Source organism: Pleurodeles waltl, chromosome 10, assembly GCF_031143425.1.
Source record: "Pleurodeles waltl isolate 20211129_DDA chromosome 10, aPleWal1.hap1.20221129, whole genome shotgun sequence".
In the NCBI taxonomy this organism is placed as follows: Eukaryota; Metazoa; Chordata; class Amphibia; order Caudata; family Salamandridae; genus Pleurodeles; species Pleurodeles waltl.
The window spans coordinates 34,202,734-34,230,249 of record NC_090449.1 but is presented as its reverse complement, the minus strand read 5'-3'; the positions used below and the strand labels follow the sequence as shown (position 1 = coordinate 34,230,249).

The 27,516-nt window shown below is 44.1% G+C and overlaps 1 protein-coding gene across 2 annotated transcripts in view; it reads right to left on the bottom strand.

The window, feature by feature from the left end:
- SUV39H1 (SUV39H1 histone lysine methyltransferase) overlaps positions 1-27,516 on the bottom strand; it is a 55,329-nt gene that overhangs the window by 17,870 nt on the left and 9,943 nt on the right. Inside the window, exons 2-3 of one of the 2 annotated variants that reach the window (XM_069209568.1) lie at positions 11,282-11,527; positions 9,919-10,064 (exon numbers count right to left, since the gene is read on the bottom strand). In XM_069209568.1, the coding sequence (XP_069065669.1) occupies positions 9,919-10,064; positions 11,282-11,527 (392 nt within the window). The remainder of the gene's footprint in view (positions 1-9,918; positions 10,065-11,281; positions 11,528-27,516) is intronic. The other variant, XM_069209569.1, reaches the window with a different exon arrangement.

Here is a 27,516-nt window from a genome sequence, read left to right as displayed (position 1 = left end):
CAGATCCAATCTCTACCAGCAGAACAATGTACTCTCTTATGTATGTAATGATCTTAGAATCTGCATCCTTAATCTGCAGCAACAAGTAGCAATGGCAAAAGCAAGAGATCTCACCCATCAGAGGTACTGGCTGTGTCAAACAAGTTGCCTTCGGTAACCCCTTTTCTGGGAGACTGACCAACTGCTGATTCCTCACCTTATAAATTGCTCCTGGTATCAGACTGGATGTAGCAACAGTTTGCGAGCAAGCCCCTCACATATCAGGTGGTGTTATGCAGCTCCTCATCAAATAATCACAGGTGTGACATCAGGGACCTCCATGAACGCAACACCTCAGTGCGGACGTCATTTTCTTTTTGATCCCGGTCCACACTGTCAAATGAGGAGCCATTGGAATCACAATACAGCAGTGTGCAGACTTCTAGACTTAAGGATCTAATCAGTGGACTATACAAATCCATTCCACAGTACATGGAAAATGGTGGGCCAGTTATGAATCTGCAGCTAGTTTATCACAAAAAGTGTAACTTGTTCTTCTGACAGACTTCTAACTGCAAATTTCTCACCCTGTGAATAGATATCAAAGCAGTACTGCCCTGGTGGAGGGTCTGTGGAATGGCTCAGAATAAAATCCTGCAGGACACATCGAGTGCAGTTGGACCAGACTGTCCAGGCATTAGTGCTTAGTGAATATGATGGAATGCCCCCACATGCCAACAGTGGTAGCATCCTTGCTCTGATAGAATGAGCGCCCAGTCATTCTGGGGCTGGCCCCCCCCCCGCCCTCCCCCCCTTAAAGCTAGCCCATAGCAGATGGTCCACATTTGCACAACTTTGGTGTTTTTCGCATGTGAAAAACAACAAAAAGTTTGACATACGGTTAGTAATCTCTGGCTTGGTCGACGTAGAAATTCAGGGCTTCAACGGGCCCACACAGTGTAGTCATAATACCTCTTTGAAAGGAAGGGCCAGTGCATAGAAGGCCAGCAAAGTGAAACATTTTCCCATGTGGAAGGGTGTAACTACCTTTGGCAGGAATGCTGCTTTTGTTTTGTGCGAAAGGCCAGCTTACCTTAATTAAATGAAGCGCATGGCGGTAGCACAGAACAATTACACAGTTCTTTGACTCGCATAGCAGATGTTCTAGCAATGGGAAATGCAGTTGTGATAGCAAGCAAAAGGACAGGACAACTGTATGTGTTAAAGAGGGTGATCATCAGGGTTGCAAGGACCACATTAAGGTCCCATTGCTGCATGGTAAAAGGTATTGGTGGAAACAATGGATCTGTACCATAAAAGATAAACACATAACTAGTGACTTGAGAGATGGCTGATCCGGTAAGTGTAAGGAGGCGGCAGAAAGGTAACCTTCGACTGTTGCCAGTGCAAGGCCTTGCCGAGAAAGAACAGAGGACAGACTACTTTGCAGCCAAGGATGCTGCTGGAGACGTCCTGCTTATACAGTCGGGCTAGAGGGCATGTGTGGACACTTTGGGAGGAAAGTCAAAAGCCATTAATTACCACTGCTCAATCTCCACACATGGAGGTGGAGATAGTGCAGCCTTGCTTACACAAAAGAACGCCTTATCAAATGCATAACCAGAACAAAGGACATGGGCTCATGGCCAGAAGTTCAGGGTAGCAATCTGGAGTCACAAGGTCTTTCTTGATCTTGTTCAGCAGTTTGGGAAGGTGAGACAGGGATGGGAAGTCATATAGGAGACCCAGACTCCCAAAGAATGCAGGTGGAAGGCATCAGGACAACAGCCTTGGGAACTAAAAAGCACATAGGCACTAACATTACTCGTTCCAAGGTTCACCCCAGTGCTGGAAGATGCCCTGTGCCACCTCAGAGTGTAACAGGCATTTGTGATCTGCTTAGCAACGCTGGGCGAGTTTGTCCACCTTGACGTTTAAAGATCCTGTCAGGTGCTGTGTGACCGGGGATATGACAAATATTCAGGCACTTCCAGAGACAGAGCCTCCTTGGACAGGACCCACAACCCCATGCTGCAGAACCACAGGCTAGTTTGGTTATCCACAAGAACCTGTACCCCTTGAGTATCCGGAGGAATGCCTTCAGTACCAAGCAGATAGCTAGCTAATGCCACAACTTCTGAAGAGGCTAGATTCAGAGGAGCTTTACCTCTCCCAATGACTTCAAACCAGCAGCGATGTAGTCATCTCAACCATTAAACTCAATCTCCATTTTGAGCCCTGCTGCTTCCCTACACCCTAATACAGCCCAGTGATCAAGGATTCCTTGGAGACTTAGTTAAGGAGCCCCAGACTTTTCTGGGAAATATTACTGGTTTAAGTTTTTCTACCAGTGCCTGTTCACTGTAGACACTGTTTCAGACAGCTTCACCTTTTAAAGTGCTGTTTTCAGCAGTGACTGTTTGAAATTTCCCTCCTAGTTTGTGGCAAAAGACTGCATAATGCACCCCGCCCATCTTTTTTTTTTTAAATAAAAATGCTAAATACACCTCAGTGGCTAACCACTATTTAAGAGACTGCTTAATCAGTTTCTGTGATTTAAATTGTGATTAGAAACTGTCTGCATCACCTGTTTTTGACTTGAAAAAGCTAAATGAGTGCGTGAAAAGCAGTATTTCAGTGTTTTTTTTTTTTTTTTTAATCCCTCCCTTACCTGGAAAGTACTCTGCTAGCTTGGAAGTGTGGATTCAGCCGGTCTATCTAAGGAGATTCTGAAAAGAGCAGCTCACTCCTCTCTTCCCACAGGGGCTGGGGCTTCAGTTAACTTGGCCCTTATATAGGCTTCTATTGGTTGTTGCATATGAGGTTGTGATCAATTTTTTTTGTTTGCTTTAGCGATTAGGGTTGGTACTAGGGTTGAGATTCGTATTGGCTCCTGGTTTAGGGTTGGGGTTGTGTTTGGTAGTCAGGATTAGACGTATGATTGGTGAGTAGGGTTGGGTCTCCCACTGATTGTGAGATTTAAGGTTACAAATCCAATTGGTTAGGACAAGCTTTCTATTGGCCAAGGCGTCTCAGCCGGGGCGTTGAGGCTATGGGCAGAGGGGACAAGGCAGTTGCTTGTTCAAGACTGGTAGGGCCTAGGGCCAGAAATGCTGCCCAATTTTCCATTTACCAGAAAGGAACTTACTCCCTACACATCCATCAACATGCAAACACATTATCATCAAAGACATCCCACACTGCCCGCAATACAGATTGCAATGTCTCAACCAACACAAAGCCCCATATACCACACCTATACACATACACCACAACTACAACAGTAAAACCTTCATTCTCACAGGAAACACAACTCGGTCCATTCCTACTAGCACAACCTGCCATCTCCTACACAACACAAAACCACATTATACATTACTTTTAGCCTTCCAGATACACACTCCCTGTTCATACAAACCAACAGCACTATCCTCTATTTGCTCCACACAGACCCCCTTTTATCATGACCATACCTAAAACCTGCCTTCCAACACCATCTACAAACACCCTTACCCCTCTCTTCACCAATTACACACAACCATACAATCCACCACACATTACCTCTTCCAGTCATCACAACAAAAACTCCAGGCACACACCCATCCCCTCTTACACACACCTCCAAAACACATCAACATCCCCTGTAATACTCAAATACCACTCACCAGCACTAACTCATACAAATCCTTCACAGAAAACCACTACATCAATATCCCCTCTCACTATTCCATAAAAATAGACCACCCACATCAGCACACCAAAATAACAAACTTTCAATATGCATTCCGACACACCCACTCCAACCCTCATGACTACACAAAAAAAAAAAAAAATACAAATCCTGACCAATCTTTACCCTTACATTCTCATTCAAACATCTACCACAAGCACCCCAACACAGCAACATTTATTCACCTCTCATCCACTGCACAATTTAGAGCCTTACATTATCATCCACATGCTCCTCCACCACCCCTAACCCATATTCCTTCAACACTAAACAGATGCAAACAAAACAAACATGCCACTCTTAACTTCTCATTCCCTTGTCTATTACATAAGGCTACCCTACCAGAAAAACAAAACAAAACAAAAAAAAGTTCTCATGTCTCTTAGCCACCAAGTCCACCACCGACACACACACACACACACCCCCAATAAAATGCCGCCTAAGCCTGCTGGAAGAGGAACACTATATTGAAAAACAGGGCTATTGTGATCACAACACACCTGCTACAAGCTCAAAATATACTGCTTGCCCTTCTCCTAAACAAAACACCGCCACTAACATCTTTTCTAAACTGCCATCTCATGAATGCTCAATCACTCTTTAAGAAAAAGGAAAAAAAAAAAAATAAAAAAAAAAAAACACATCTCCGACCTACTCAGACACACAAACGGACTTAATATTCATAACAGAAACAAGGTTGGGAGAGGACATGGCCCTAGTGCTGCATGAAGTTATTTCTCTGGGCTATCAAACTATCACACAAAACCATATAGGCAAGAGAGGAGGTGGACTAGCTATTATATTCAAACAAGCAATGAATCTCAGTAAAACAGATAACATTCCCATACAAGGTTGTGAATCACTCCTCACCAGATACCAGCCTACTCCAACTCCCTTCTCTAACTTTCTCCTCCTTTACAGACCCCCACCCAACAACAACAACATTCCCAGATGCTTTTCTAGATACAGTCTCAAACCTTACTACATTATATTCAAACAGATGAATTCTTGGGGACCTAAATATTTGGTTTGACAAACCCAATATGCCCCATCCAAAAGCTAGCACCACTGGCCCAGTCGCATTCAACCTACATGGGATTGTACACAATCCCACACACATCGCTGGACAATTCCTAGATGTCATTTTTGCCAAGCCCAAACTAGTTACCGTTAATTGCATCAGGCCAATCACATGGTCAGGCCACCATTTGATAACTTTCCAACATAAAATGTCACAAATCACCACACAGCTTCTTACATACATGCACCTATCGACCACGGAGCAAACTCAATTTTGATGATTTAGAAACACAGCTAACAGCCAACACAGATCTAGATACAATTAATTCTGTTTCAAAACTGAGTGGCTACAGGACAAAATAAAAACACCTTCAAGAAACACAGAACTTAAAAAGATCAAAAAAATCAACAAGTCAGAAGGTTGCAGCAGACCTGGCTCAAAACATTCCAGACAAACTACAGGTACACAAACTTAACATAATATACAACTCATCAAAAGAGCTTAAAAATAAATAATAAAAGTACTACTCAGAATTCAAAGTGCTAAATCTGCAGCCAAAGAATTTCATAAAATTCTCAGTGAATTTTGAAAAACCTAAATGCATTGAAGGAAGTCATCCCACTACTCAAGATTTCACAAATAAACTGGCAACTCATTACACAACCAAGGAAGACACATCGGAACAATGTAAAACAGAAGAAAACCATCAGCATCAACCCCTTTCCTAAAATCCCATCTAAGAATAAACCAACCCAGCCTCTACAGTCCTTCAAACAAATATCACAAGGTGAATTTATGGCTTTGGTCAAAGCAAGCAGGCCTTCCGGGTGCCCTTCTGACCCTTGTCCTCCTCACATCAAGCACATTCTTTTATCTACTTCTGCTGCCACACCTGTAGGAAGAATCATCAATAACTACAGGAACTTTTCCTGAAGACCTGAAAAAGGCATACATATGTCAGTTATTGAAGAAAACAAACCAAGTCCTGCACGACCCAAACAACTACAGACCAATCACAAATGGACCTTCCCTGGGCAAAATGAGAGAAAGAGCAACATTCGCCCAGATGTCACAGGTCATTGAAGACAATCCCATACTTTGACTACCAAACTGGATTCTGCCCAGGAAGAGGCACTGAATTGGCACTCATAGCAATCTGGGATGATCTTAACACAATCTATCGCAATGGAGTGGCTGCGCTACTTCTCTTGGCTGCCTTTGCTACGGTTGACCATGACACCCTAACTCAAAGACTCTACGAAGCCAGCATAGAAGGGACTGCTCTCGACTGGATTACATCTTACCTTCAAAAGAGAACTAATATCTATTCTCTCCCTTCTCGTCTAAACAGTACTTCACAAAAGCAGGTGTCCCCCAAGGATCAATCAACTTACCTTTTGCTTTTCAACATCTACATGATATCATTACCAGAACTGATCAATGATTTTAAACTTGCATGCTACAACTATGCAGATGACTCAAATACTACTTAAATTGGAATGCCCCAAAGACATTGAAAATTCAATCTTCAGTTGCTTCAGAGCCAGTTATCAGTGGAGGACTTGGAGCCATCTCAAACTAAATTAATCCAAAACGGAAATACTCATCTGGTGACTGGAAAAATTATAACCCTCTGTGCGCCTGGCCTGCCTATCTAGTACCACCATTTATCCAAGGAAGTTAAAAACCTTGGAATTACCATGACTCCAAGTTAACAATGAATGCCCAAGCGGACAAGTTAGCACAAACAAGCTTCATCACCTTGAAGACTCTGCAACGCATCCTCCCCCACCGCGGATTTCCTCACAAGGTGCAGGCTTGAATCTTATACTATCCAAACTGGATTATGACAATGGCCTCTACCATGGATGATCTATCTATTATGAAAACTACAATGTATTCAGAACTCCGCTGCCAGGCTACTATTACATGTAAAGCCATAAGCCCACATCTCCCCTGCCTTGAGCACTGCACTGGCTACCCGTTGCTACACCTTCAAGCTGCTTTGTATCACCCACAAAGCTATACATGGAACAGGATCGCTTTTGATCAGAAACAAAATAACCAAATACATTCAACAATTAAACATCCACTCAAGTTGGCACCCTGCCTCAGAACACCACCATACAATAAGACTATAGGTGGTACATCCTTCTCCGTTCAAGCTGCCAAACTATGGAATTCATTACCCCCAAATGTAAGATCCACGGATAACTATCTTTTCTACAGAAGACTACAAGACTCGGCTCTTTCTTTCATAACCACCATATAAAAAATAAAAAAAATCAATGGACTGCGTATGCCTGTGTGGGTTTTGATTTTACATTTGGGCCATGAGAGCTTGTCTAACTCTCCAAATCGTCCCACTTGGAATGGGGAGGGCTGCACTTTTTTGGACTTTGGGACGCTGCTGTATAGAAAAATCCACAAGACCTGGACACACATGAACTAAACATCTGCGCGAGTCCAGGGTGGAGTGCTTCACATGCACCCTGCGACATTTTCTTACCCACAATGCACTGCAAACCTTCAACTTTGCTTGAAATCTCAAGTTCTGAAACTCAGGTTTTGCTCAGATTCATTTTCACGCAGGACTCCTACAACAGCAAGTCGTGTTTGGATCAGACACCACAGACACATTGTGGGTGTCTTTCACAGATAATTGTGGATGACAGTTTGCACTGCTTAAACCCTGTAGTCTTTTTTGGGGGTGGGCTGGTATATGCCTCCACACAAGCAATTCAATAGAAAACAATTCTGTCAGGGATAGTATTGAAGCAGCTTAGGATCCACATTGGAAGGCATTGAAAGGAACGGACACCAATATGCAGAGGTGGCCAACATATGGGTGCTGATGTCACATCTGGGGCTGAATGGGTCAGAAGAACATGGAACCGCACTATGCCCCCAGATAGAACCGCTAACGATTTCCAGACCCTGTCTGACGCCTAGGAAAATTTGCAAGGTCAGGAATGAAAAAGTGAAGGATATACAACAAAGCAACAACAAAAATCTGAGATAAGAGTGTGGCCAGTGTAGTGCATCGGTGGAAGTAAATAATGCAGTAACATGCCCAGCACTGACCGCCAGTGATATTTTTTTCCTGCTGTGACGGAAGGCATGGCAGTCAAACTCTGGGAGGAAGGGCAAATAGGCCACAAGTGTGTGTTGAACGCAAAACTGGTTTAAATGTGGCCAACACATCGTTTTTTTTTTTTTTTAAATAAAACCAAGGTGGAGACTACACAGAGGTCGGGTGGGTGTGTAACACTGAGTGAGGTGAGAAGGAGGAAAAGAAAGAAGTAAAAAATAAAAAATAAAAAGTGTCTAATTGGGTGCTCAATTGAGGGTGGACAGGAGGGACTGGAGCAAGCAGACAGGGAATTGAGTGAAGGGTAGGGAACAAGCACAACAGATGGGAGGGAGGAGTGCTAGGACAAGCAGCTCGACAGAGGGTCCTGTGAGGAGGAACCAGGAAAGGAAGTAATACACTCCGAAGGCATCTGAAAAACAAACACTTTCACTGGGTGGTAGTAAGGTTGTGTCCTGCCATTAGTAGGACAAGTAAGGAAGCCATGTTCCAGGGAAGTGGAGCAAACAGGAAGTAAGCAAACAGCAGCTGACCAATAAAAAGCAAGTAAATGAGTGACCAGTATACCTGTGGTAAGCAATGGATAGCACGCACACTGTTAGAAAATAAGCACTTACACCAAGTGACAGCACATGCACGGTCTTAGGTAAAACCTAAAGACAACATTTTAAAAGCATCAAAATCTCTTTCAATGTTAAATTCCTCCCACAGTACGCCAAGCTATTTAGTATCCGAATCATATCGCTTAAAAACCTTAAACCAGCATTCAGTCAATTAGATTCATACTATCTACCTTTGGGACCTTTTAGATCTTTCAACCCCCAGCACCCCAAAACTCCCAGCTTCTTGCAGTAAACATAGCTGTAGTGCTAAGGACAATCAGAGATACAATTCTTTTTAAGTATCAAAAGACCACATTAGAAGCTCAATTAACCCACCTACCAAGAAGCAAACTAATCAACAAACTCAAGTTGCACTCCCTCTACTGTACTCATTTTGGCTAGCCAACCAGAAGCTGGGGTAAAACTGAGAAGAGCGGATGAAAAAAATGCCACTCTAGACAGCATATATTAGGCCTAATAGAGCATAAAGGTTTGTGCTTTTATTCATTCAACTCAGGAGGGCAGTAATGGTGCATGTTTTAAATCAGCACTGCTAGTGAAGTGACTTGTGGCAAATTTATCAAAAGTCAGTCCCAAGTTTGCATGAGAGGTGCATAAATGGAAACTCAATTATATGACTTGCTAACCTAACAATCTGCAAAGACACTGCAGACCGTGTTTGTCTCCACTGGTATACAACTCATTTGCTTTACTATTCTCGTAGTTAGACGGCAGTCATTGCATGGTCCCAGTGATAATTTCAGACACGAGAAGTGCCACCATTTCCCCGAAAAATACAGGTTATTCATTTAAATTTATGATGTGGGCAGGTAGTTCATTGGCAGAAGTGAGGTGCCAACATTAATGTCAACATTCAAGAATTCTATATACGTGCCACAGACAAGGCAGGCATCCTCTGCTTTTAGGGCAACCAATTTAAAATTAAGGCCATTAAAAACAATCCTTCTCCCTATAATAAATGCATCAAACCCCATAGAATACAAGGACTTCGTTACATTGCAGCAGCTTCCTCCGTAATACTAAGACTTTGAAATATTCCCATTTTATGAAAGGAAATCCACAGTAGTACCATAATAAAACACATTGACGAATACCACCAGCCCCTCTAAACAAGTCCTATTGCACTAAAACTAAGAGCCACAGACACACACTAGGAAGAACTTAGAATCTGCATAAACTATTGTAGCCTGCCTTACCCTGCAACTTTCTTGGCAGCAGTACAATTTTTCCCACCTTTCTTCCTGTATCAATCATAAAACTCAAGTAACCACATAGCTCACAAGTATTCATTCACAAACTGAAAAATATTTATATTGGTAAAACATGCCAAGTCCCTGAAAACCAAGCAGTTAATGCTTGTTCACAAGTTAGCAAGAGCATGCAAAAAACTGCTAGCTCTCTAATTTAGAGTGTGTGGGAGCGAAAAGACCAACACAGATTTTCCCCAGTTGTGATGGAGACCAGCTCCACTTACCTGTACTTTTTTATAATCACACAGGTACTCTACTTCAAAATCAAATAAGTTCTTCTTATTGACATCAAGCAAAGCACATGACAACTTCTCCAAACGACATAGGTCCTGCAGTCGATCCCATGAAGATTTGCAAGAGACCACACAACCTAAAGGAAGAACAGAAATAATCACAAACCGCATAAACTAAGTAGTCAAATAAAACTTTACATCCAAGTCCAGTGCTACTATGAAATTTAGACTTGAGGCAAGCAGAGACACTGCGCATCCTACTCCACTTGTGACTACCATTACCCCAAAATTTCCGGATTAAGTTTTGCAACAAATGTGTTATTTTCAAAGTTCGTCCAACAGGTCAGCTGGTCAAGATTTCAAAACATTATGCCCTTTAAGAGGGATCCAACAGCTCTGCCAGCTAATAAGACATGGAGCTTGTGAATCTACGAGATAATGGAGCCAGTGGATACCTTTATAAGCACAGCATCAACTGCAACGATGAATCCTTGAAGAACAATCCATCCCAATGAACCGGTAAGTAGGCGACTTGACAGGGGTTTAAAAACGGTCCAGAATTTCCATTTGGAATCTAATGTGCGGACCTTACCATCCACGCTGGTCCAACAACAGTGCTACCACATCATCACTAATGTAATGAATTGCCATGAACACTAGAGAGAATGATCAGGCATTAAAAAAAAAAATCTTAACAGGGAGACAAAGCCTCCTCAGCGGTCAGGCTCTGGAACTTGCTCCCTCGAAAAGAGATATTGTCCCTCCTGCCATTACAAAAGCATCTAAAGACTTGGCTGTTTGCATTGTAGCTGGCTGCTTTGCTTCAGCCTTTGGAACCTCTGGTCTGAATGCGCTTCTACAAATACCACCCCCCCCCCCCAAAATAAAAAAAACACATTTCTCTTGCACAGTGGTATCAAGAAAATTATGGGGAAGGAGAGGGCACAAATTCAGACTAAACCATAAGACGCTAACTAATGCCCATCAGATAAAGCCAGAAAAGTCATAAGACGAAACAGATACAGGGGTGGGTGTAGAGAAATAGCAACTGGAAGGCCATGCTAGATCAATAAAAATTTAACTGGGGGGATCTTGGGATGGGGCACGGTGGCACGATTGTTAAAGGCAAGGTGAGAACAGGCAGGTGAACGGAAAGTGGGTGAAGGAGGCTCTGCCATTGAAACTTAAAAATGACACCTAAAATAACCAATCGTAAACTGGCTCCAAGTCACAAATGAGTTTGAGAAGCAGAATCATGATGTAGTTTAGGTTTTACTAGTAACGTTAATTATAGTTCAATAAGCATTGTTGCCACTGTACCAGCCACAAGAAAACCAAAAAAAATGTTACGCACCTGGTAATTTAAGGGGTTGTTCCTTTTCTTGTTGGGGTGACTGTGGAGTCTTACATTCCAGCGTCCGTCCCAAAGCCTGGCATTCCTTTGCTGGTTCCATTTCAGGTGAAGGTAAAGGTACAGGTACAGCTTCAAGCCTCAAAGCAAATCCTCCTTCTGTGTAATGGAGGTTAAGACTCGTGGTAGGGTTCAAACTCTTGTCTTGATAAGGCCCCCGGAGTGGCCCGAAGAGATCTCTAGGCTGACCTGAGAAACGAAGGGAAAAAATAAATAAATAAGAATATTCAAAACTGAACTAGATTTTTTTAACCCGGTTTGAATTTTACACAGTTGACTGATTTTATCCCTCTCTTCCTTTGAAGACTCCTCCCAAAGTAGCTTTAAGATTAAAAGGCAAGTAATTCACCCACAGTGAAGCCAACCAATAGATGGTTAGAGAAAATATTAATATGAACAAAAGGTCTTGGTTATCAGACCTATTAAGGGGCCCAATTCTATGTCCGGACCGGAGATAAGGATTACACTGTTCTCCCTTCACGGTCAGCAGCCATTTTGGAACAATACCCATAAGAAGTAGTTCATTTCTCAAGAGGATTAGGCAATAGGAAGCAGAACATTAATGTCAGTTCAGCCAATCAGGTTCGAGCACATTCAATCAATCAGGATTTATAAAGTGCAGCAAATCACCTGTGAGCGTCTCAAGGCGCTGCACGCCTTCAAGATCCCCTGTAGACCTTCTTACCCCCGCTTTCTTTGCTCTCCAGCAGCCATCAGTTAAGCACACTGGCCTCTGTTCCAAACGGTCTTTGGTATTATTTAAGATTAGTCTTTGCCATGTGAGGCCAATTCCCCTTTATTTCCATTACAGAACGGCTGCAAAAAAGCTTAGATGCTCCTTCGCAGCCTCTCAATACAGTCTTCGCTTAGCGCTTCTGTATTTCCCCGCAGTGAAAGCTGCACACCGCTGTAGATTTCAAAGCAAGAAGCGCGGCCAGCCACTGTGTTGCAAGTATGCTTGCCAGGGTTATTTAGAGCGACTGCCTGGAGGTCATTAGCTGCTGGACACTGACCCAAGTGAGTGACTAATCCCCCTTAGATTGTCAGGACCAGAGGCTCAGATTATGCGTCTTTCTTTACTGCTCTTAAAACAGCAGCCAATCAAATTATAAATAACAACGTACGTTAACAAAATAACCATAGAGTACCTATCCCATCATGCCTTGTGTCCATCCACCAATCCCACAAGAGCTGACCCTTCAAAGGTACGGTACGCTTCCACAACTTCCTCTTTCTTTGCTGCTCATACCAAGATAAGTACGATTGATGCTTCATGCCTTTATTTTGAAACTGACAGGATTGGTGTGGCACTGTGTTAATCAGTGCTTCAGTATAAGAGTGACTTCGACTGTAGTTGTAATGTTAGCCACGAGCACTGCATCGCGCTGACAATCGACCTCACCCCGCTACTGCAGTTGTCCAGCCCTCTTTATTGTGCCAACACAACCGCAACGGCACAAATGATCAGTGCCTTCCCTAATCGGGCTCGAGAAGGGCACTCAAAGGAATTGCGCGTAGCCAGATTGGGTGATTTCTAGTAGGACTGGGCTACATGCAAGTCCGGCAATTGTTTTGACAGACAGCATTTGTTGCTAGGCAACACATACGCTCGAGCTGTCAGAGTGCGAGTGAGGCGCCTTGGCAGATGCTGCAATAGTGAAGGCATCACAAGTCCAAATTTATTGATTTTGAACGGAGGTGCATGCTCGGTTAAAAGTTCTGGCTCGATTTGGACGTCCACATCCCCAGAGTAGGTGTGGGCTGCAATAATAATATGACAGGCTTGCTTGAGGAGCTCAGAAAGTCGGCTGCTGTGGCAGATTCTCATTCTGTTCATTTAACTCCTTGCACCTTGGGGCTGTTACCCCCGACACAAAGTGTGACTTGGACCGTGATTGTTCCCAATGATAGCAGATTTCTTTGAAGGGGCGACCTATGAAGAGGGTACTCAGGAGGATATGGAGTACAATGAAGACATTGACCCACTTTAGGCCTTGGACGCCTCCAGTCAACAGTCTATTAATAAGGCCCTAGCAACAGCATTGTGGCCCAACTGCAATTATTTGCCAAAGCACAAAGCTGCAGAACTCCAGCCTCCTCTAATTCCATAGGGGAGTCTTTGGATGCTCCTTGCAAACGCAAAGAGAAGTCCAATCACTGGCCTCATGAGGAGGTTCTCTCTTCCTTGGAGCAGAAACCCACTGTAGATCACAAATACTGCGTGCCCAGGACCAAGCGCACTCATTCTACCTCAAGTTTGGATACAGTCCCAATCTGATGACTCCGGTAGTTCAGGGGATGATCGATCACGCAGTCATAAAAACAAAGCAATCCTCTCCCGTTGATCCATCTCCTTCTACTCCTTTTAATAGCAACCCAGAGGACATCCATCCTAGGTCTTCAGACTGGGCCCCTGAGCGAGAGGTGGCAGATTACCTACATACTAACTTGCGCAAACCTTTTGATAAGGAGGGGCGCAATCCCCTCAGGGCAGAATGTCCCAGACCAGACCTGCCGGACAAGGTGGCACTTATGCCAGAGGTGGACCCCAGCATCACGACCTCCTTAAAGAAATACTCCAGAGAGCCCAAGAAGGGAAATCAACAGCGCACGGAGAGCATGCCAGGATAAGATGCTGGACGTTGTGGGTCCCCTCACAAAGATCCTAGAGATGACTCTAAACACTAAAGAAAAAGGTGATCCCAGCAACCCTGATATTTTGGCTGGTTGGACTCAGTGTGCCATCTGCCTCCTTGGCAAAGTTAATTGTGAGTTAGACGGAACGCCGAAAGTCTATCCTCATGAGGATAGATTCTAAACTTACAGAATTGGCGCCAGCGGGGCCCTTAGCAGATGGACTCATAGGAGGAAAATTTGTTAAGGATATTGGGAAGCACATCAGTACCTTTACAGCCCTTGACAAGGCTCAGACTTCCTTGAAAAAAAGTCTCACCCAAACCTTTTCCTCAGGGCCAGACGAGGTAGAGGCTGATCGTCAGGCTGTCAATCTTTGCAAGACCTCCAAAGAGGGGCGTATGGACGTCAACAAGGAGGCTATCAAGACTCCACTAGAGGGGAAAAGTCTTTGCTTCTCGAGCCTGAGAGCACAAATCAAGACTCAGCAGAGGTTTGAGGGGATACTATCCCTCTGGCAACTCAGGTAAGATGACTATCAAGCGTTCCTTTCGGGGGCCACGTCAAACTGTTAATACACAGCTAGAAACTAACACACGATGCGTGGGTTCTTCAGACAGTCCAAGGGTTTCACAGAGTTTTACCAAACCTCCTACCAACAATGGATTGATTCCAAAACCTCTCCATTTCTCCCAACAAGAGGAAGAGTTTATAGATGCAGAAATAGGATAATTGCTGCAGAACCAGGCCGTGATGCAATGAGATTCCCATCCTCAAGGCTTCTGCAGCAATATCTTCCTAATACAAAAAAGAGGTCACAGATTGGTTTTGAAACTTGGGCAAATTAAATTTCTGGATTGTTTACAGACTTCAAAATGGAGGTGATTCACCTCCTGAGGGACCTTCTTCAGGAAGGCAACTGGATGGTCCGACTGGACTTGAAAGACGCATTATCTGACCATTCCTATTTTTCCTCTCCGCAGGCATTTCTTACAGTTCCAATGGAAAGACCAGTGGTATAAATACCTGGTGCTACTGTACGGACTGGCCTCAGCCCCATGGTGCTTCACCAAGGTTATGAAGCGAGTGATAGTACCTGAGAGAGAAGGGAATACACATGATTGTCTATGTGGACAACATACCAATCATGGCACAATCACACGAGAGGGTGATCGAGCATCTCCAGCTGACTGTTGCTCACAAATCCTAAGTCTTGAAGATCGACTACGAGAAATCCAGCTTAGTCCCATCTCAGTACATGAAGTTTCTAGAATTTCTAGTGGATTGTCAAAGTGACGCTTCTGCTCCCCAATTCAAAAATTCGGGACATCAAGAAAGAATGGAGGATAGCCCTCTCCAGTTCGACAGTGTCTTTGCAGCAGATGGCAAGGTTGGTGGGTCTCCTCGCTTCATCCATTCAGGCAGTGTTTCCGGAACCACTGCATTACCAAGTCTTGCCGATTAAAGATTCAGCAGTTCCGGAAAGGCTTGGCCTACTCAGAGCAGGTTCCTCCATCTTCAGAGGTCAGAGCAGAACTGCAGTGGTGGTTAGAACACATCGAAGGGTGGAATGGCAAGGCAATTTTCGGTCAGCCAGACTTCATAGTAGATTCAGACGACAGCCAATGGCTCTGGGGAGCGCTTTGTGGAGATATATCCATGGGAGGCAGAAGCACCCATCATGAGCTGGAGATGCACAGATTGCCTGGAACTGTTGGCAGGATCCTTCACCATCAAGTTGCCTCCTATTGGGGATGGACAATATCTCAGCGGTCTGGTACGTTAACAGGTTGGGGTGAGGTGAACAGGTCCAGACTCCTGGTGGAGATGGCCGAGGACTTCTGGCACCTTTGCCTGAAGCGCAAGATCATAGTGATGGCAGAATATATTATTTTGGGGCAGTCCAACACTATAGCGCACTGGAATTCCAGATTTCTGAAAGATCCCAGCGACTGGAAACTGCATCCTCAGTTATTTGCTTTGATTCAAGACACATGGGGAAGTTGTTACATAGATCTGTTCGCATCTCGACTGAATCAACAGCTGGAGAGGTTCTTCGGCTGGAGACCAGATCCAGAAGCAATGGAGACCGATGCTTTTCTCCAGGACTGGGCAGGGAATCTGAATTACACCCCCCTCCATTCAGCATATCATCGAGAGTGGCAGCTCAAGTGAAACACCAGAGAGCAGAAGTGATCCTAATCGGCCCAGTGTGGAAAGCACAACCATGGTTTCCACTTCTGTTTGCACCAACATGCGAATATCCGCGGCTTCGTCAATGAAATCAAGACATGCTCCATGGACCTCTGGGAGAACTTCAGCCGATGGTGACGTTGGAGCAGCTTTCGCAATCTGTGCTGGACCTTCAGGTATCAGGTTCGAATCCCACAGAGCGGCCTCACCCTTTCATTTCTCCTGGGTCTATATGATCCATACCTTCCAAGTGTGCTATCTAGAGTGATAAATGCCAATTAACCTTTCTGGTGTGAGCATTGGTATTTGCCAGGCATTTCAGAGACAGCTACAGAACTCATTAAACAAGCATAGGCCCCATCCACTAGGAGACGGTAAGCGTCAGCCTGGAAATGCTGGATGGGTAAGTGCATGGAACGATACGTGGATCCAGTGGAAGTAGAATTGCACACATTGTGAATTCTATCCATGAAGGCTTATCTTACAGGTCAGTAAGTAATTTTCGTTCAGCTATTCCAGCAGGGCATGTACAGCTAGGTAGCATGTCAGTGGGCATGCATCTTGTGGTTTGTAAATTATTGAAGGGTATTAGAATTTAAAATCCCCCACAACCTAAAAATAATTTTTTGTAGGATGGTAATATGTTTTTAAACCTTTTTAGGAAATGGCCGCAGAATAGTTTGTGGACTAGGAAGCAGCTTTCAGCTAAACTGGCTATGTTACTCTGTCTAGTTTCCTGCAGAACAGTGGACGTGAAGGCGCTGGATCTTACAGGTTGAGTATTAACTCAAGAGGGAGTATCTTTTTCCATTGCTAAAAGAACGAAAACCATGACCAAATCTATAACTATCTGGTTTTCCATTTAATGAACAATTATGTGCAGTTAAATGCTTAAAAACCTACAAATTCAATACACAGTCGATAAGGAATGATCCGAACGGGCAGTTAGATTGCTTTACAGGAAGCTTTCAAACCTGTGTCATCCGCTACTGTAGTGAGATGGGTCAGAGATGTCATGAAGGAAGCCGGTATTGATACTGGAGTCTTCAGAGCACACTCCCTTAGGGGTGCTATGGCTTAGAAAACGGTAGGGCTGGGTACGTCTCTGCAAGATATTATGAAAACAGCAGATTGTTCATCAGTTTTTAAACTGTTATTATAAACCCGTTGTGGATGTTGCTTCATTGGCAATTGCTCAGCTTTAAAGTATCATAATCTGAACCTCTGATCCCAACATAGAATGAAAACTCTGCTAGCATACGCGCCAAGAATTTTCAATTCTATTAAGGACACAGGGAGAGGATTATCCCATCCTGGTTTCTGTGATCCGGGAGAATAAATGAGGACATAAATTGTATAATCCGTTATTGTCAACATGTTAATGATTAAGGAAACTGCATGCCTCTTTAGTCTATATGATTAACCCGCCATGAATTACGTTACTGAGAGTTTCTAGGTTTATAATATTATGCGTTGTTTTAGGTACAGAACAGAAGATGGAATGAGGACCGATCTTCAGATGGAGATACAGATCAAAAGACGGAGTGCAGAATGCTCTCCAGGCGTTCAGTGGAGATGACAATTATGGTTTCAAGTCTCCAGTATCCATATAGTTGGTCTGTCGTAGAAATGCTTGTTTGTTCTAGGTTTAGTATTGTTATCCTGGAAAACTTATGAACTTTATCTGCAAAGAAAGAAGGAAGTTATGGGATTAATAAATGAACACCAGGCATGATGGGATGGGTACTCTGGTTATATGTTAATGTACATTATTAATAATTTGATTGGCTGCTCTTTCAAGAGTAGTAAAGAAAGAGGCATAATCCTCGCCTGTGTCCTTAATACATGGAGGAGGGAAACCCAATGTACCGCCTCATAGTTGCAGGGATGGGGAAATCGTATTGCCCAACGCCCGAGCCATGTTGATTGTCACCATAGGCAATAAGATTTAATGTCTTATTTGACGGACAAGTAGACATTAAATAAATAATTATCTGTGAGCGCTTGGGCTTTGCCAGTCTGCGCTTCCCTCCCCCAAGGAGACACTCGAAAAATATGTGGCCCACCCTCTCCAAAAACCCTGTGGCGGGTAAACCGGAGCAGAGTGGCTGCCACGCTCGAGCAACACACCAGGTAAGGGCTGCAGGGAGGGTACATATGTTCCTCGGCTCCGGGGATGGCGGCAGAGGGCTGGGAGCTTGGGGTGCCCAGGCAGCAGCGAGCGGGGACTCTGAGCGTGAGACTGCAGGCGTAGCTTAAGATCCATAGACAAGCACTTTGGGGGACAATTGCAGCTTATCTTTGTGGGGGCACCGGCACCACAGGGGCGGGTTGTCAGATAACAGAAGGCCATGTGCTGGCAGTGAAATGGGGACTGGAGGGCACATGCAGGTGTAGCTTAAGATCCAAGGACGAGCACTTTGGGGGAAGATTGCAGCACCGTTCATGGTACCTGTAAAGGACTTCATTTTGTGGTTGACATGATGGGAATTTGGGGCACCAAATATGATTTGGGTTTCGTTAGAGGACGGGTTCATTCGGCGGACAGAAGGGTCTGGTCTCACGACTTAATTTCCATTTATTCTTTGCAGGGAAAGATGGCACTTGTTCAGCAATACATATATTATGCATTTTAAGTACTATAGGTGTCCAACGAAGAAGCCGTCCCTCTCCGGATTGGCAGTTTTTTGGTTAGTTGGTTATCAAGCCCACAGTTGGGTGCTGGGAAGAAGCCTCTCCAGCCCTGTTCCTTGAGACAACCCTGTCTCTCCCTCTGCATACCGTTGCTGCCTCTTCCTGGCCAGCAGCCCATTGGCTTGGTCTGCCTAGACTTAATTATCTTAAACGCACTGTTCCCGTTCCTGGGTCCTTGTTTGTCTGTATCTAGGTCTGCTAGACACCCGCGTCTTTCTGTGGTCTGTGCGTCTTTGGTGTTCTGGTTACCCCTTGCTCGTAGGTTGCTTTCTTTTGCTGTGTATCATATTCACTGGAGCTGACCTGTGTACCCATCTCTTATGTTGTCTGTGTTTAATTCTTGCGCATGTTATCCATTTTCAGGCACCTCCTTTCCACAACAGTACGCTATTGGCATATATGTTGTGACTTGCTCATAACTCTTTTATAGTCTTCTGCTGTTTTTACCTCCTTTGTCTGCCCAATATGCTTGCTTGCTAATTATTGGTGTATAATATACCAATATAATGGACAGGATCTAAGACTACGTAATGTTCTTCCCTCTGTACTTTGTTGCAGAATGTTAATCCACCTCTTTTGAAGGGTGTGTTTTCCTGTCACTTCTCCCTTCACGCGGTTTACACTTTGAGTGCTGATTGGATGTTTCTGCACCTCTCCTGCAGGGCCTTACCCTTGCCACTGCACCAATCCATGCTCCTGTTACAGCGAATGTCTCGTTGACTCCCTTCTGCCACTGAGTTTTGTTTTTGCCCTTTATCCAGTTACACACTGTTTAAGGAATACTGCCCTTCACACACCGTGTGTGCTGCCTTCTGTTTGATTTTCCTCTTGACTCCCTCAACTCTGTAAATTGAAATCTGGTGATTAGTTGTGTATCCATATCTACTCCTTCACCTGTCCCCCCTGTATCTCTTTTCACTCTTACAGTGGGTGCAAGCTATTCTTTGCTGTGGTTTTCACTTCACACTCTGGTTGCATTGTCAGCAGAATATCTGTTTATTGCGGTTGGTTTCATCACAATGAATCCCTTCAGCACTTTCTGCTGCTGAATTCATGTTTAGACTTATCTGCTCACCTACCGTGCACCCATTCACATGCTGTGTACATTTTGTGCTGCTGATTCCAGGTTTGTTCCTTTCTGCTTCCCTTTTTCTGCGCTCCTTCCCACAGTGCACAAGGCTCTTCGTTCTGTCTTTCTTATTTCCTTCCATCCCATCACACACTGTGCCCTTTCCTGGTGTGCTCATGTCTTCTTTCCTGTATCTCTTTACACACAGTGCGCCCTGTTTGTGGGGGTAATTCCTTGTTTGTCCCCGGTGTTTCCTTGCATCCCATCACACAGTGTATGGGATATTTCCCCTCACAGGAAGCACACTAACACTGAGTCAGGCAATATACTGAATTGGAGACAGAATAATTTTGATCAGGAGACACGGAATTGGTCACAGTGACTGAAATGTGATAAACTGGAAGGTCGTATGTCAAACCCTGACCACTGAACTATCCTGCAGCCAGCAGAAAACAGTCAACATTTATAATGAGCCACGTCCTACCCCCCCTCCTGGCCAAGACACAATGAACTAGATTATTGCTTTACAAAACTGCACTGTAAATGTGCTACATTCAAACTTGTAGCATTACAGGCTTAATGACCACTGCAAAACCTGTAATGGACCAAATGTTTTGCATGGCAGTGTTCTTGGAAAGGAACTTCAAGGAATGTCTAAATACTGCTGGAATATATGGAGTAAAAAGGACCATGCTACCTGTGTGATCAGGCCTGCTTCTGACAGCTAAAACTGTAAATTAAAACGTGTTGGTGCTAAAAGCCCTCCTCTTAAACCTGGGGCTGCTCATGGGAACACGGAATAGTATACCGAGGCACCGTAATCCTGAAGCCATCTCGGGCAGCCGCCTCTTTATTCATTTAATGTCTCTGGCAATCCCTCCCCCTTCAGCTCACTTTTGCAGCATTCTCCTTTCTCCCATTGTGCATAAGCACCGACCCTAAAAAATAAGTGGCGCTTCTCAGCACCGGAAACAACAAGCACAAGTTAAGCACTGGGTGGGGCAGGCCAGGCCATCGTCATTACAAGTACATACTTGTGGTGACGATGGCCTGCCCTGCCTAGTCATCACACAGGCATCTAGGTCTTTGTTTAACAGTAAAGGGCCTTGCTCCCCGTGTGTTCATTGGGCAGGTTTCTTTAACATCACAGTGGGCATGCGCAAACATTCAAAATGACGAAGGTCAGGAAATGTGAAAATCCCAGCAAAAAGTGCTGCTGAGATTTGCTCAATTTCCTCCATTTGACTGTCTGCACGGTCATTGTTCACACTGTGACGTCAGTTCAGGGCCTGCTTTAGCGCTGGTGGTACCCTGTGCGACACTTTTGTGCCCTCATCACCCCATGGCCACCTTCGATTCTCTCACTACCACCCAGCCCCTCATCTTTCCAATTACCCCTTTCACACGCATTAATTTGTTTGAAAGCACTTGTAAAGGCTGTGACTTTACTTATCGACTTAAATAGGACATAAAATATAAATCTGTTCTTTGCAGCAGGCATATTTATTAACCCTGTACGTTAACTTTATGGCTGCCACTAGAGAACTTCCATCTCTCTCCCTAGCAGGAAAATTAATCACGAGAGGTATCTTTAAGCAGTCAATTATACATAATTTCTAATGGTTTTGAGTTTTTGTTATGGTAACATGATGGTAGATTTGAATCTCATTTAGGTAAGCTTGTCCTTTTCCAAAGCCCACATCCTTGTTCTTAGTGTAAATCTTTTCTTGGTCTACTATGCAGCCACTGTAGCACCAGACTCCGTGTGTTCACAACTTGGCAGGAAATCACTAAATACTGTTGCAGCAGGTTGTCTCAGCCCCTTGTTCTCAGAGTTTGGAAAACTGTCTCTAGATTTATTGGAGTCTATGTGAAAGGCTTGTTGCAACTGGCTCTACATTTTGGGACTGTGGGTGTAAAACTGAATCAAGCAGTCTCAGACTTCATCACTTTGTCCGGTTGACAGAAAATATGTCTTAGCAAAGTCTTTTCAACTTTGGATTCAAAAGAAGTAAAGACACTGATAAAGAAAAGCCAGGAGAAGGAAACCAAGAAGAATCAACTGAGGTTCCATGTTGTACCACCCCACATAATCCTAACCTAAACCAGAACAAAAAGTATGATGCTGTAAAAAGAAAACGAGTTTCAGTCTAACTGGGTGGAATCCTTGCCATGGCTAGCCCCGAAGGAAAGCCAGGAAGGAGAAGGACCTAAAATGTACTGCACTATTTGCCAAAAATATCCTACTGTAGCAGTCAGCTATTCAGGTTCAGGTAGAAATGCATTCTTAGGTGGATGTGACCAGTTGCGCATTGAGCCAATTCGAGCTCATGAAACTAGAAAGGCACATATGACACGTTTCATGGCACCACCAGGAAATGAAAGAAACAACGTTGCAGTCTCAGACTCAGAGCGAGTACCTCAAATTCCAGTCCCCCTACAGAGCAGCCCCTCATGCAAGCACTGCAAAAGCTGAAAGAGAAAGAAACTGTCCATCTTGCAACAATGCTTACCTAAGTGTAAAACAAGGTAAGCTACTCAGACATGGAAAACGTATGTAGGGCTATGAAGAAAGCTGGTGTAGATATAGGAGAAAATTATAAAAACCTGTGAAAAGGCCTCAGTTCATAAGATGCGAGGCAGCTATACTTCGACAGGACATCAAAAAATGGTTTCAAATTCTCACTTCATTTGCATTATTGCGGAAGGAAGCACAGATAGTGCCATCATTGAACAGGAAACCGTGCTGTGAGAGTAGTCAGTGATGGGAAACCCTACACTCTATTTGCAGATCTTGTTCCACTTGAACATGCACATGCTCACGGTGTCCTGGATGGTATAGCTAAAGGAATCCAAAGGTTATCTTTGGATTTAGTAGGTATGAGGTCCACAGAATATCCAGGCCCATCACTAATAGCTGTCAATTTTGATGGTGCTGCAGTTATGACGGGATCTAAGGAAGGAGTTGCAGCACTTTTAACGAAAGATATTCCTTTTCTTCTACCGTTCCACTGTGTAGCTCACAAACGTCAGCCTGGGGTTCTAGACTCTGTAAAATCCAAACCCTCTATTTGTCAGTTTGAAGAAACTTTGAAATTGATTTTCAAATTTTACTGGTATAGTCCTAAGAGGTGACGAGATGCCAAAGAAACTTCAAGAATTGATGAAAACTTTGCACATTTCACTGATATTAAACAGGTTAGATGGGTATCCAGCAAAACCCTGAGCTTTGGCAGCCATGCAACAAAACCTGCAGACAGTGGTTCTACACCTGGGACAGGTTGCAGCTGGGAGTGATGATTGTGCTGCCAAGGCAAAAAAGTACTTCTCAATTGTAACTAGCTTTACATTTAGAAAAAACCTTTATAGCCTGACAGATGTTCTGAAGCCAGTGTCTCAGCTTTCAGAATTATTTCAGTCTAATGAACGGCTTTTATTGCATGTTCCACCTGCTGTAGAGGTGTGCATGGACCCTAGTAGGCCTTAAGAGTGCGTTGAGTGAATACATGCAGCAGTTGTATAAAAAAAATAAAAAAATAAAAAAAGTGTACCACCCTGAAGAAAAAAACGTTTGGAAACATTTCTACTGATGGCTGGGAAATAAAGTTAGCAGGCTGCTCTCCACCAGCAACAACAATCCAAAGTGACAGTGAGCTCATTGACAGTGTACTTAAGTATATTGATGAGGTTTGCAAATTTTAATTCCATGCCAGTTCAAAGATTTCAGGCATTTGATTATACACTATGGCCAGAGAGTAGAGAGGAACTGAATAAATATGGGCTGATATGGAGGCAATTGTTCAACATTTTGAAGTACTTTTCACCACAGACGAGCAGTTGGCAATTGTAGAGTTTTGTGGACTTAAAACCCTATGAAAAGCTTTGAGAGCAAAGATTCTTGTATTGCCTGCATACTACACCCTGCTAGCAACAAAACTTTCTACGTTAACTAATACATTAAAGCTCATGGAGATGATGTTCACATTTAGTGTTTACAGCAGAAGCGGAACGTTGGTTTTCTGCAATGAATGTCATTAAGAACCCACTAAGAACACAGTTAAATTAAGATGTTCTCCAAGATCTAATGCTTCCTAAAATAGAAGGTCCCAACTTTGAGGAATATGACCCCAGCAGAGCTATTGATCTCTGGCTTACAACAGGAGGCGCAAAGCATGTGCGCGGACATAAGAGGCCACATCTATCATAACTACTCAAGTATTGTCAATAATGAGTCTTTGAGCAGCTTGCAATGCAAGATCATTTACTGCTGTATTCCTATACAATTTCTATACTTTAGGACAATAGGGATAATGTAGCCGTTTTTCAAGTTTTTCTTTAGCATGATTACAAAGCACTGAATAGTTCTTGGTTTAATAAAACAAAATAAACATATTACACGTATGTGTTAGCCCTTATAATTGATGTAGGAAGTAGGTGGGACAAGTGGATTTTTCAGGACATGTAGATCTCATTAGCATTTTGTCCCTTGGCCAAGTAGATTTAAAAAATACCACACCCCTGTAGATGATTATTTTGTGAGAAAATTGACACCTCTGTTACTAAATGAGTGTCTGAAGCGGTGGCGCCCCTAGAGAAAAAACTATTCCTTATAGTAGCACAGTAGACAGTCAACACAGAGGGAAAACTCACCTGGGCCCCCTACCTCTAGGAAGCCCATCATGACACCTCAGGAGGACAAGAGAAAATGTGCAGAAAACTCCAGCGATCAACATTTTTGACAGATTAAAAAAGGCCTATTTAAGCCCCGGATCATTTAGCAGTAATGACTTTCCCCCATATCCCTCCCAAAACAAATAATGAGCGCCAAGGACAAAGATCCACAGGGTGATGGGCCTGATATGCTAGACCCAGATGACCATTTGCACCAGTGTTCTGGACACCAGCACCAGAAGTAACCATCTACGTGGCTAGTTGCCTACAAAAGCCAACCACCACCTTCAGGCAGAATGTCCGTGCCCCTCCCCTGATGGAGGAGTGGCTTTGACACCGGAAATCAACAGACAGATGGCTACTTTCCTGGCCGAATAATTCCGAGACCTTAAGAAGGGAACTGATCATGTCAGGATAAACTCTTGGACATATCTGGTCCCCTCTCCAAAATACTGGACGTGACAGAGGACACCAAGGCATTGGACCCTCATTTCCCCAGAGGGAATGTCAGGCTTGGCTCAATAGCCATCATGTTTCTTGGAAAGGACGACTGCACCATTTCCATCAAGTGTAGCCTCTGTCAATTAAGGTAGACTCCAAACTAGGAGATTTGGCGACCTCATAATTGAAAGCCTTATCATCCAAAGGGATGATGGGGCTTTCAATTCTTTGGACAAGGCCCAAGCGTCAACAGAAAGGATTGTCACCCAGCGTATTTTTGCTGGGGCTGGTCAAGACAGGGGGGCACTAGGCTGGCCATGCTTCCTTGCAAGATGTCGGACAAGGTTCATCAACACGCCTGGGACAATGGCATGACTCCTGATCGGCTCCTTTTATCCCACCAGAAGCTCTTACCACTATTGTGGGTCCAGAGGATCATAAGGAAGAGGCAACAAGTCTTCTTCGCAAGAAGAGTGTGGCAGCATTACTACCAGTAAAATTAGGGTGCATCTTAAGAGTTTACTCATAAATGGGAGGCACTTGCATCAGACGGATGGGTTATTCAAGGTTTCCATTTAGATGTCTATGCCCCCTCCCCCCCCCCCCCCCCCTTTTTCCCCCAATCAGCTTTCCAGACCAAATTCTCTGGTCAATCTCTCCGAAGAGGCCACACTACTGGACGTGAAGAAAGTCTGGCGAGGGGGGTGACTGTTTAGGCTTCACCCCTCAGCAACATATTCCTGGTGGACATGAGGGACTTGAGTCAGTGCTCCGTGATCAACTTGAAGGAGTTAAACAAGTGGCTGTTTTGCGGCCACTTCAAAATAGAGGGGAATTCACCTCCTCCGGGATATCCTGCAAGCAAACGACTGGATGGTACAACTGGACTTAAAAGATGCTTATTTCTCTCATCTGCTCCCCACCACATCGTTGGTTCCTCCAATTTCAATGGCATCTCCAGACTTATCAGTTCACAACACTTCCCTTCGGACTGTCCTCCGCACTAAGGTGCTTCATCAAAATCTTTAAGCCAGCAGTGGAACATCGTCATGCCAAGGCTATTCATCCAATTGTTTACTGGAAGATATCTTTCTTATGGGTCAGTGACCAGTGAAAGTGACAGAACTCGGGTCTGTCTTCAACAAGCACAAATCGGATGCTGCCAGCCCACCCCACAGTCTTACTGGGTTTCATGGTGGAAGCAGTCAGGGCGACCCCATATCTCCCTTCTTAGAAACTTGCAAAACAAATTGAAACCCTCCACCTGTCTCCAACCATTGCCTGGATTGAGAGTCTTCAGTCATCCTCCATCCAGGTCGTATTTCTGGGCTCCTCGCATTACTGGGCCCTACAACGTCTAAAAGCCTACTACCTGAGGTGTGGCCTCACCTACACACAACAGGTCCTGTTGTCAGAAAAAGCCAGAGTGTAACTGCACGGTGGCTAGCACACATGGAAGCCTGGAACAGCCAGGCCATCTTCAGATCCTGGCCCAATCTGGTAATCCAATCAGATGCAAGTGGCACAGGATAGGAAGCATTTTGTGGGGAGTGCACTACTGGAGGAAAGTGCTCTTCTGCAGGAAGGTGCTCCACATAAACCTCCACGCGTGTGTGTGGCAAAATGAGGGAGTTTATGCTTTTCCCCTGTTTGCAATAATGAGGCTCTCCACCTCCCAACTCGCATCCAGAGGCTACAAGCAGATGTAGTGGTAATTTCCCCAATATGAAGATCTCAAGTATGGTTTCCAGTTCTGATTGAACTTTCTTGGGGCTCTCCACTCCATCTACCCGTTTCCAGGTCTTCTCCAAGATCCTATGGCCAATCCTCACCATCTAGTATTAGAGAGTGCTCTGCATCTCATGGCGTGGTGGATTTAAAAGGGAACATTTGAAAGTCCCTGGTCTTTTGAGACAGGCACGGGCTGTGGAATTTAATAAAACTAGCTACTTGCCCATGGGACAGGTTGCTTCTTAAATCTACTTGTCCGTTTGGTGCCATCTAGTGTGGCGATACATTATGGCAGCAATCGCATTATGTAACAGCCTTTCTGATTATGCCAGGGCTACTACTATAGCAATTTCCTTATTTTCCACAGATCTGCATACTGGGGCTGGAGGAACCAGTAAGTAATAGTTCCAAGACTGGAATGCCTTGGAGTTGCAAACCTACTAACTTGCATGTTTTAAGGATTTTCACAAGCTCTTCTCTAATCTTTTCCCATAATGAGGAAGATTGGAAATGTACTCTCAATAATGGCAGAAGTAGTTCTTCTAGGGTTGGAAAAAAAGTGGATGGAGGTAAAGTGAATTTGTAAACACTCAACAGATTTTCACATGAGCAAATCTACACATACATATTTGCTCATGCTAAAATGCAGTTCACGATTATTTTCTAGGAGTACGATTTCCTGGTCTACATCTTTAAGGTCTTGTGAATTCATGAAAGCCAGTAACAAAGATGCAACCATTTTTTT